At 46.3% G+C, this 12,368-nt stretch overlaps 1 protein-coding gene across 1 annotated transcript in view; it reads right to left on the reverse strand.

The window, feature by feature from the left end:
• Nucleotides 1-3,994: 3,994 nt before the first annotated feature.
• Nucleotides 3,995-12,368, reverse strand: part of LOC106809577 (shematrin-like protein 2) — a 9,001-nt gene continuing 627 nt past the window's right edge. The window contains exons 2-5 of the mRNA XM_014812705.1: nt 9,790-10,101; nt 9,343-9,522; nt 5,582-5,586; nt 3,995-4,534 (exon numbers count right to left, since the gene is read on the reverse strand). Coding sequence (XP_014668191.1) covers nt 3,995-4,534; nt 5,582-5,586; nt 9,343-9,522; nt 9,790-10,101 — 1,037 coding nt within the window. The remainder of the gene's footprint in view (nt 4,535-5,581; nt 5,587-9,342; nt 9,523-9,789; nt 10,102-12,368) is intronic.

Raw genomic sequence — 12,368 nt, forward strand, 5'->3', positions numbered from 1 at the left:
TCTCTCTCTCTCTCTCTCTCTCTCTCTCTCTCTCTCTCTCTCTCTCTCTCTCTCTCTCTCTCTCTCCTCTCTGGCTCGCTCTCTTTCTCTCTCTTTCTCTACGCGGAAGCTATACCGGCAATGGCAGCAGCAGTTGTTACAATGCGAGCGTCACTCTCGACCCTTTTATACGCTGCGCAGAGTCGCTGGCGGGAACGTTGGGCACGCTCTGCGGAGGTCGGATGTGTCGTGGGGGTGAACGACAGGCTTTATTCCACCAGCCTGACCCACTGGTCAACAACGCAAACACGCGCACGCACGCGGGGGCAGCTAATCCGACGCTGCTTCGCTCTTTCGTTGTTCGTAGACGAAGGTTTGTGAGAGCGCGTTTAGCCGCTGAGCTTTTAATTCGTGCTCCCATCATTAAGCGTAAATGTTCGTCCAACCTGCACATTTGTGAGCGGTTAGCAAATTACAATACGCACGCCGGCTGCGCAGCAACAAACGCTTACCTGTGTTTTAGGATGAAAACGCGTTTTACCCGGTAACACGAAAAGCGCACGCGCGTACGCATAAGTAAGTACGTAATAATTCCTCTGGTCCATACATGTATTTGCTAGAGTGCAATAAAGACATACTTTGCATAGATGTTGGCACTTATTACAACAAAAACAATAAACAACATTCGTTTTAGAAATCAAAACACATGGTATACTTTGGTTATACTTCGTTGAGATGATCAAGTCCGTGTGAAACTATATTCACCTCACTCCAACTGTTCCAATGTTGATATCTATATGAAATCCTGATTCTTCATAATTATTGCGATCAATTTGCATGAAATGATAAGTTCCACCCATCGACCACCTACTCCCGTCTAATAACCTCCACATGTACATAATATATTCATGCTGTATGACATTTTAATGTCACTTCGTTCGTACCTCGAGTTCTCGCTTTATTGAACGACGTAGTGAGCCATCGTAACAATAATAAACACATGAATAATAGAAGGAGAAAGCGAAAACTCGGGCGTCAGCAATGCAATAAATATCAATACAAGTTTGCTATCGAATGAATGAATGAATGGGCGTCTGCATGAGCGGCACCTACATAGTCAATCACCCGAACCTCATGCTCTATAGCGATCGCTGTTGTCGATGTCTAACCTGTTAATATGAGACCTGGAGGTATCAGAGCATGATGCAGCTTATCACCACTACACGCGTATGAACGGAATAACGATGTAGGTGTGAATGGTGCATGTGTGTGTGTGTGTGTGTGTGCGTGTGTGTGTGTGTGCGTGCGTGTGTGTGTGTGCGTGCGTGCGTGCGTGTGTGGCTGTGTTGTTGTGCTTGCGCGCGCGCGCTGGTGTGTGTGTGTGTTGTGTACTGGTGTGTGTGTATGTGTGTGCGCGCGGTTTTGTGTGCAGTGTGTGTGTGTGCGGTGCTGCTGTGTGGTGCGTGTGTAGGTGTGTCCTCGCGCGCGATCTACCTTGGTGGCGCTGGCGTGTGGTGTGTGCGCGTGGTGGTGGTGTGTGTGTGTGCGCGCGCCGCTTGTTTGATGTTGTTGTGTGGTGTGTGTGGTGTGTGCGCGAGCTGTGCCGTGTGCTTGTGTGTGTGTGTGTGTGTCGGGCGCGTCGCGTGTGTGTGTGGCTGTGTGTGCCGCGCGTGCGTGCGTGCGTGTGATCGTGACATGTGTGTATGTGTGCGGTGCCGTGGAGCTTACAAGAACCACGGCTGCGCATGAGTGATGATCGGTATGACGACTCTTTCATGCACCGTATCCATTTGGCATACATTATGCATGCGTAAATGCAGATCTCATAATTATGATGCTACCACGAGTGAATAATAAGATATATTTATATTATATATTATATTTTTATTTCTATTATTATTCACTCTTGATGCTATAGCATGGGGTGATTAGGGAAAACTATGCGTCCATTAATTAATAAAGTGTAGAATGAATTCACGTAAAGCAACTGGGATATAATATATATATAATGTTATATGTCATAAGTTATGTGGGCTCTATTTTACATATGTAGTTTCATCAGAATAATGTATCTTTTGACAGATACTACACAGGCGGTAAGAAATGAAGAAAAGGAAACACAAATCTAACCAGATATCACATTATGCATGGGATATTCTGGAAGCCTATATTATTAAGTCATATAATATTAAAGGGTAGAAATGGAGTTAGCAGGACCACTCATACGGGAATACATGTGTTTTAGTACAACCTGTCATAGTATTTACAATTTTTAAGCATATTTCGTATGTTTCCCAACATAATGAGAGAGATTGCAGCCATACTAGCATTGCATAAATTACACTCCAACCAGACTTAACACGATGTATTCCGAAACGTGTAGATAACAGATGTTTGACTAGCATATGCAGGACGGCGATGAATGGAATAATCGCCATGCACGATCGAATAGGGACATCGTGAACACGTTTGTTATTATCCGCGATTAGTGTATATTGTGCGCATGCGCGCGTGAGCTTCCGCCTGTTCAAACAGCCCTGTATGCGCTCACGTGTGGGTATAAGTGCCCTGTGTGTCGCCTTTCGCGTGTGTCAATTCCCCACATTTCTTTCTCTCTCGCCCTCTTTCTCTCTCGCTTTCTTTCTCTCTCTCTCTCTCTCTCTCTCTCTCTCTCTCTCTCTCTCTCTACTCTCTCTCTATCTCCTTCTCTCTCTCTCGCTCTCACTTTCTCTCCCGCCAACCTATATTCCACAGATCTAAATACGCGCGCACACGCATGCACACACGCACGCACGCACACGCACACACAGAAACATTCACATGTGAAGTTAAGTCAGTCACGCAATATATATATATATATATAACAAATATTCAACAGCGTGGCCTATCTTAATTTGGATGCGTCTTTAACTACTCACAGAAACTGTGTGCAGCAACTTGGCCTATTATCAACTACGATAGCTATGTCTATTATCTACTACTATAGCTGTGCCTATTTATCTACTACGATAGCTATGTCTATTATCTACTACGATAGCTATGTCTTTTGTGAAAAGAATTGGTGGAAGATAAGGCGAAAGCGCCACCTTCTGGTAATAAATGTTGCTATTTGCGGGTTCTTGTAACACTTCTGTGTTTAAAATTCGAGTGGTCTTATAATGGGTATGAATCACATGACACATACAACAATAAAATGCTTATCCATTTTATTTTTACTGATAAAACAACAAGTATTTAAGCTCTTTTGCTTTACATCTGCGCGTGATAACAAAATATAGTATGTAATAAACATTTTCAACTAAATGCAATTATGTACAAATGTTCAACAAAACGGTGGCTAACGAGGTTTAACAGTAAATACATCGAAGCCTTATACTACGTGTAGCGTTGTTAGCTTTCAATAGATAGGAACAAACAACTTTTAAACGTCAGACAACTTCGACAATAAAAAATGGAGATTTATACATTATCAACAAATGAGAACTATTAATGCAGTCCTCTCTAGTTTCACTTCCACAATCATCATTACAAAATTCAGAAAGGCTAATCTGCTAAACCTATTATTAATGTCTTTAAATTAACTACTTACATTAACAGATTGGATTATCTTCGTGGAAATTCATTTAGTGAAACCCATATTCACTACTTTGCCACGTTGAGTTGATTTATGCTATCACTTTATTTAGTGAACTTAGTGAACACTGTTGCCAATGTTATTGTAACCAGTGTTACAATGTTGTTGTATCCAGTGTTGCCGGTGTTACTGTACCAGGGTTGCCAATGTTATTGTATCCAGTGTTGCCGTTGTTGCTGTAACCAGTGTTGCCAATGTTTGCTGTAACCAGTGTTGCAATGTTATTGTATCCAGTGTGTGCCGTTGTTACCGTGTAACATGTGTTGACGGTGTTTGCTAATATACAGTCTGTTCCCAATATTGTTGTAACAGTGTTGCCGAGTGTGTTGACCGTAACCAGCATCACCGCTCTGTTATAACCTGTTGTTGCCAGTGTTTGTGCTACCATAACCTATGTTGGAATTGCCATAACCACTGTTTGGAATTGCATATCTGTGTTGGAATTGCCATATCCTGTGTTGGAATTGCCATAACCGGTGTGCCAGCTGTACCTCCGTAACCCGCGCTTAACATTTCCTGTATCCAGAATTGCCTCTGGTTAACGCCTCCATAACCCGTGTTTACATTGCCATATCCACTCTGTTGCCATATCCAGAGTTGCCGTAGCCAGAGTTGCATATCACTGGTTGCATATCCAGAGTTGCCCGTAGCCGGAATTGCCATATCCTCTGTTGCCATATCACCATAGCCGCCGCCATAGGCGCCGCCTAGCCGCCGCGCGCCGTGACCCGCACCGTTAGCCGCGCCGTAGCCGCCATATCCTCCCCCATATCCACCATATCCGCCATATCCGTAGTCATCGTAGATTGGATATGCATGAATATGTGACGTCCCCTTATCATGACTCTTTATTCGTACGGGCTGGTGGTAGACTGTATGGGTTACTAATACGCTGCATGGTGGATATCCACTTGACTGAACCTGGGAATATATCAAACGAATTAATCATGCAACTGTGTTCAACAGCAAAGCACGCTGACGGACAGAAAATTAGACAGACAACCAGCAAGGCAAAGAGACAGAAAGAAAGTACACAGACGGTCATAGGGAAAAGCGGACGGGCGGATAGATGGACGAATAGACATATAGGGGCGTTGTAGATCTGAACAAACAGACAGACATGGCGACACGACAAAAGAGAGATAAGTAAAAAAAGAAAGAGAGTGTGAGAGAAGCAGAGATAGGAACACACACACACACATGCCACGAACGAACACACACGCGCACGCGCAACACGCACACGCAACGCCACGACACGCACACGCACACGCACACGACACACGCACTACGCGCACGCACACGCGCACAGCGCACGCACACGCCCACGCACACGACAAACACGACCTCTCCACACACACACACACCAACACACACACAGAGAGAGAGAGAGAGAGAGGAGAGAAGAGAGAGAGAGAGAGATGAGAGAGAGAGAGAGGGAGAGAGAATGAGAGAGAGAGAGAGAGGAGAGAGGAGAGAGGAGAGAGAGAAGAGAGTAGAGAGGAGAGAGAGTGAGAGAGAGAGGAGAGAGAGAGAGCGAGGAGAGAGAGAGAGAGAGAGAGTAGAGAGAGAGAGAGATGAGAGGGGAGAGAGGAGAGAGAGCGAGAGAGAGAAGAGAGAGAGAGAGAAGAGAGCAGAGATGAGAGAGAGTAGAGCGAGAGAGAGAGAGAGAGAGAGAGTATGTGACGTGAAGGAGTGCGCTCAAGTGAGGGAGTACCTGCAAAGAGGTGACAAGAAGGGGGAAGACGGGAACCTTGTTTAGTAGTGAACGTTGTCGTTATACCAATCTTAACGCATCACTATTTCAATCATATTCAGCATGTTCGAATAACAGTGAATTGATTTATTCACGTCTCTCTTCGTCGTGCATCTGACCTAGTTTGTTTATCATTTCTAATTCGCTGTAAAATATAAACCGCAAGCAACAAAACAAGTAATTACAATGGCTTGGAAATAGAGGGCAGCACTTACCGTTGCTACAAGAGTAAAGGCAATCACTGCTAAGTTTAGAAAATCCATTCTCAAAACTTGTGTACGCCTCTGAAACACAAATACTAACCTCATTTTTTGCAATCAGAAAGAGAAAGATCTAGGTTAAAACGCGCAAACCGCACGATATGACGAAAAGTCACATGAATAGCATCGCAAACTGGTAAAATTAATTATTATATATATACTAATTAAATATAATTATTCCAAGATGATCGAGCCTTGTTAGTTACTATCGCACATACGTGCAGGAAATTCGCGGTTGCGCTGCCAGCGATCAAGCGTGTGAGTAAGAACTATACAATGTCGAATATTAAAGGAATTACCTAGCTATTTAAATAGATATCGATCAATACTTTATAAACTACTTACCGACTATAACACTAAGTCTTATATTATGCGAGATAATTCCATGTACAGCGATGATGTTGCACTTCGACTAGTCAAACAATAATATTCCCGGCTCGGAGTACGCACCACTCTCACCGCTCCCTTCCCCCCCCTCTCTCTCTCTCTCTCTCTCTCTCTCTCTCTCTCTCGCTCTTTCTCTCTCTTCGCTCTCTCTCTCTCTCTTTCTCTCTCTTTCTTCTCTCTCTCTCTCTCCTCTCTTTCTTTCTCTCACCCCCTCAATCTCTCTCTGTGTGTCTCAGGTAACAACGCCACACCCACTATTTACAATACAACACCGATTGTATAAATGCATTACAAAGAATAATTGCATACTAAAGACATTTACAAACGATATCAGAACCAAGACGCTCCTGTACGTTTATAACGATGTCATGCTGGTATCAAAGTTATTCTCTATTGGAGGTAATGCACGGAGGAATCTATGATAGTACTAACCTTATAAGCGATTGTTCACGATCTATCGGTGATGTGAGATGCTATGGCAACGGGACGAGCGTCACTACTGATGTTCTTGCAGGACGATTGGCGCCGTTTTATACGTCCAAAGCAGATTTTGTTGACGCGGTTCCCGTGCGGATGCTGGCAAAGATAGTTTGCTTGACCCCACTTGTTGTACCTGGCGTGGCGACGGACTCGCCATTCTCAAAACACTCTCACTTTCCATTCAAGTTCAGTTCCGCGCGATGATAGGTGGGGTCTGTGGGTGTGTGTGTGTGTGTGGGCATGTGTGGTGTGTGTGTGTGGTTGTGTGTGTGGTGTGTTGTGTGTGGTGTGTTTGTAGTGTGGCTGTTGCGTGCCGTGCCGTTGCTGCGCTGCGCGTGTGTGTGTATGGGGTGTGGTGTGTGTGTGTCGTTGTGTTTGAGCAACAGTCGCTGCCTTATATGAATGACCATCATGTGGGTCAGTATCTGACAATACTAGTGCGATATATTTGAGTGAAAGGCAGATGTCCTGATCCGATCTAGAGCATTTGGTTCAGTGAAAGTTAGCCGCTGATGGATATCATGAGTACTTGTAAGGACGTGCATGTATGGCACACGAACTAGGGCGGTGGTTTGAAGCGCGCGCACCGCGTGTTTGTGTTTGGTCGTACGCGCGCTCGTGCCATTTGTGCGCGCGTACGGTCATGCGTGTGCGCGCGTATACGGTCATGCGTGTGCGCGCGTACGGTCTCGCGCCCTCGCTGCTGCGCGCGTATACGGTCATGGTTGTGCGCGTCCGTCATGCAGGCGGTACGGTCATGCGGTGTGCGCGCGTACGCCTCGTCATCGCGTGTGCGCGTGTACGGTCATGGCGTGGTCGCGCGTACGCGTATGCGTGTGCGCGCGTATACGGTCATGCGTGTCGGCGTCGGTCATGCGTGTGCGCGCGTACGGTCACTGCGTTCGCGCTAATCTCATGCGTGTGCGGCGTACGGTCAGTGCGTTCGTGCGCGCGTATACGGCTCATGCGTCGGTGGCGCGCGTACGTCATGCGTGGTGGCGCGCGTATATCGTCATGCGTGTGCGCGCGAGTCGCGTCATGGTGTGCTGCGGCGTACGGTCATGGCTCGTTGCGCGCGCGTACGGCGTCATAGCGTGGTGCGCGCCGTACGGTCATGCGTTGGTGCGGCGCCGTATACGCGTCATGCTGTGTAGCGCCCGCGCTACGCGTTCGATGGCGTGTGCGCGCGATACAGGTAATGCGTGTGCACGCGCGTACGGCCATGCGTGTGCGCGCGTATACGGTCATGCGCAACGACAACCGCTAAAACTCCACAAAGTCCCTCACAATTCTTTACCTATTCCGCGCGTTACAGCTATTCGCAGTAGGTTTTTTAATGCCAGAGATCTACATCAACCGTACACAAATCGCATTCTGATTACTTCACCGATATCGTTTGTCCACATTGTCATCAGTTTTGATATAGATCACCTTGCCCTATATAGCAGATAAACAGAGCAAAAACCATGTCGGTGGATATGCTACTATAGTAACGGGTGCCAACGCGCGTACGTACGTCACTGCACGCTAGCTTACTAACGCCCCGTAGCCGCCGCTAGGGGCGCACGAGTCAGTCTGTGACCGACCGGCAGCTAGATAAATTCTTGATCCACAAACAAGATAAACTCTCAACCGGATCTCGAACACAACGGAGCGTTAAAATGTACAGCGTTATTTTTATTTACGTGCGCTAGATCCCTAGTTACCCACATTTCGCCCTTGCCGTGAAAACGTGTGAAGATTCGTGGACATTGGCCTTCGCCTATTAACCGATACACTGACCGGCGGTCAGCCAGCTGAGACGGAACACAGCGAAGCACATTCATGTTTCTTACTCCTCTTCAAACTTCCTTGATACTTTTACAATAGTCAGTGTATATGCTAATTACATACTCATATATTATTATTGTTGTTAATTGTTGTTTATTATTATTGTTAAACCAAGATGGTGACGGCACTGAAGATTATCATATTTGTATAATAATTATTCAATGACGTGACCATCTTAATTTTGATGCGTCTTTAACTACTCACACAAACTGAGTTCAGCAACTTATTCTCTATTACTATAGCTATATGTGTTTAGTGCAAAGAATTGTTAGTGTCAAACTCTCTGTGTGTTTATCACTGCACGTATGATTCCGGTTACATCATGGCCGCTGTATTACGTTCGGTAACAGTTGACGTGTGGTCTGCTGAACTGCTTTTCTTGCTTCGGAAGTGTCTGCGCTCAGCTAGAATTAATGCGCGTAGACAATAAAACTCCTAATTCAACTAATCTTATTAATTGGGTAGGAATTATGGCAGATACAACTATAAAATGGTTATCAATTTTAATTTGCCGATAGAACAGCTTGTACTTAAGCTCTTATGCTTTACATATGCGCGTGATAACAACACTTAGTATACAATAAACAATTTTCAACTAAGTGCAATTATGTACAAATGTTCAACAAAACGGTGGCTAACGAGGTTTAACAGTAAATACCATCAGAAGCCTTTATACTAGTGTAGCGTTGTTAGCTTTCCATAGATAGAACAAACAACTTTTAAACGTCAGACAACTTCCGACAATAAAAAATGGAGATTTATACATTATCAACAATGAAACTATTAATGCAGTCCTCTCTAGTTTCACTTCCACAATCATCATTACAAAATTCAGAAAGCTAATCTGTAAACCTTTATAATGTCTTTAAATTAACTACTATTACATTAACAATTGGATATCTTCGTGGAAATTCATAGAAACCCATATTCACTACTTGCACGTTGAGTTGATTTATGCTATCACATTATTTAGTGAACTTAGTGAACACTGTTGCCAATGTTATTGTAACCAGTGTTACCAATGTTGTTGTATCCAGTGTTGCCGGTGTTACTGTAACCAGTGTTGCCAATGTTATTGTATCCAGTGTTGCCGTTGTTGCTGTAACCAGTGTTGCCAATGTTGCTGTAACCAGTGTTGCCAATGTTATTGTATCCAGTGTTGCCGTTGTTGCCGGTTACCTGAACCAATGTTCGGGTTGCTATAACAGGTTCGCCAATAGGGTGTATCACCAGTGTGCCGGGTTACCGAACCAGTGTTGCCGGTGTTGCATATACAGCTGCCCAATATGTTGTAACCAGTGGCTGCGGGTGCCATAACCCAGCCATCACCTCGCTCTGTTGAAACGCGGGTGGCCAGGTTTGGCACCATAACCTAATGTTGGAATTGCTAACACGTTGGAACTGCCATATCCGGGTTGAAGCCAAATCCTGTTGGAATTGTCCTATAACCGGTGTGCCAGCTGTACCCGTAACCCGGCCGTTAACATTTCCGTATCCAGAATGCCTCGGTAACGCCTCATAACCCGTGTTGAACATTGCCAAGTCCACTGGCCATATCCAATTCGCCCTGTAGCCAGAGTTCGCCACTAGGCCACGTTGCATATCCCAGAGGCCGTAACCGAAGCCATAGTCTCTGTTGCCATATCCACGCATACGCGCCGTCCATAGCCGGCCGCCATAGCCGCCGCCGCCGGACCGCGCACCGTACGCCCGCCCGCCGTAGGCCGCCATACCTCCCACCATATCCACCATACCGCCATACTCGTAGTCAGCGTATACTGATATGCAGAATAGACGCCCTTACATGACCTATCCGACGAGGACTGGTGGACGTATGGGTTACGAATCCCCATTGGCCAATATCACTCTTGACTGAACCTGGAAAATCATCAGAGCGAATCAACATGCAACGTTCACAGCAAAGGCACGCTGACGGAGCCGCAAAATGAGACAACCAACCAGCAAGCAAAGAGACAGAAAAGAAAGTCACACAGACGTCAGAGGGAAAAGGCGAGCGGCGATAGAAGACGAAAGGACCATAAGGCGTGAGCTGAACAAACCAGACACACATGGCGCGACACGAACAAATAAAGAGATAAGTAAAAAAAAAAAAGAGATGTGAGAGAAGCAGAGATAGGGAACACACACACCACATGCCCGAACACCACACACGCGCGACCGGAGGCGCACACGCACCACGCACCACGGCACGACGCACACGTACACGTGCGACCACGCAGCACCACGCACACCACTCCACCCGGGCAGGCGCACGACAAAGGCGCGCACGCCCACGGCGCAACTCGCGGCCTCACGCACACGCCCACACAACGCACAAAACACACGCTCCATCACACACACACACACACACAAGGCACAGAAGAGCCCGAGAGAGAGAGAGAGAAGAAGAGAGAGAGAGAGAGAGATAAAGGAGAGAGGGGGAGAGAGAGAGAGAGAAGAGAGAGAGAGACAGAGAGATGAGAGAGAGAGAGAGAGGAGAGAGTGACGAAAGAGATAGAGACGACGGAGAAGAGAGGAGAGAGAGAGAGAGAGCGCGAGAGAGAGAGAGGGCAGAAAGAGAGAGCGGGAGAGAGAAGAGAGAGATAGAAAAGTAGAGAGAGAGAGAGAGAGCGAAGAAGAGGGGGGGAGAGAGAGAAGAGTAGTGACGTAAGCACTGCGCTAAGTGAGGGAGTACTGCAAAGCGTGACAAGAAGGGGAAATCGCGCGAACCATTTGTTTAGTAGTGACGTTCGTTAATGCCCCCCATCTGTAACGCACACTAGCAATCAATCAGCATGTTCGAAACAGTGAATGATATTCAACGTCCTCTCGGTCATCTGACCGCTAGTGTTATCATTCAATCCTGAAAATAAAACGCGCAAGCAACAAAACAAAGTTAAACAGATGGCTTGGAAATAGAGGGGCACACTACGGCGTGCTACAATAGTCAAAGGCAAGTCACTGCAATTAGAATATCCAATTCACACAACTTTTACGGCCAGCCTGAAACACAAATCACTAACCTCATGTTGCAATAGAAGAGACAAAGATATTAGGTAAAACGCGCAAACCCGCACGATATCACGAAAAATCACCAAGAATAGCATCGCAAACTGTAAAATTAATTAACATAAGTACTAAGAATATAATTATCCAAGATACCGAGCTTTGTAGTTAGCACGCATACGTAAGAAATTCGCGTGCTGCTGCCAGCATCAAGCGTGAGTAAGAACTAGACAATGTCGCGAATATAAAGAATACCTAGCTATAAATAGATATCGATCAAATACGTATAAACACTTACCCGGACTATACACAAGTCTATATTACGAGATATCATGTAAACAAGACAGCGATAGTTGCAGCTTAGCGACTGATCAAAAACAAAATTCCCCGGCCGGAGTACGCACACCACCTCAGCCGACCCACCGCCTCGCTCCCCCCCCCTCGTCGCCTGCCTCTTCTCTCTCTTCTCGCTCTCGCGCGTCTTTCCTCTCCCACGCGCCCTCGTCCTCTCTTCGTTCTCTCTCTTCCCTTGCCGCCCTCTCCCTCTCCTTTCCGTCACCCTCATCCCTCCTCGTGTGCACAGGTTACAACCCACACCCAACGCATTTACAATAACAAAGTACACCCGCGCAGATAAATCATTACTGAAGAAAATGCACGCATGACAAAAGGCATTTACACGCAGACGGACCGAAAACCAAAGCGCTCCTGTACTTGACTAACCGATGTCATTGGTACAAAGTTATTGCTCGTCGCTGATTTGAGGTAATGGCCGACGCCGGCAGGAGATCTATCGGAGGATAGTACAACGCGTTATAACAGCGATCGGGAGTTTGTTCACGAGAGCGAATAATCTCTGTGATTAGAGCGCGCATGGGCAAACGACCGAGCGCAAACAACTATTGACTGGATGCTGGTCGTGCTTCCCTTGCAGGACGGGCAATGGCGCCGGCCGTATAAAATATACGGTACCACACGAGACAGATTGTTAACACGCGGGTTTCCCGGCGGGGCATGGCGCAGAAGGATAGTCTTGACA

Source organism: Priapulus caudatus, unplaced genomic scaffold (assembly GCF_000485595.1).
Source record: "Priapulus caudatus unplaced genomic scaffold, Priapulus_caudatus-5.0.1 Scaffold365, whole genome shotgun sequence".
NCBI classification, from domain to species: domain Eukaryota; kingdom Metazoa; phylum Priapulida; class Priapulimorpha; order Priapulimorphida; family Priapulidae; genus Priapulus; species Priapulus caudatus.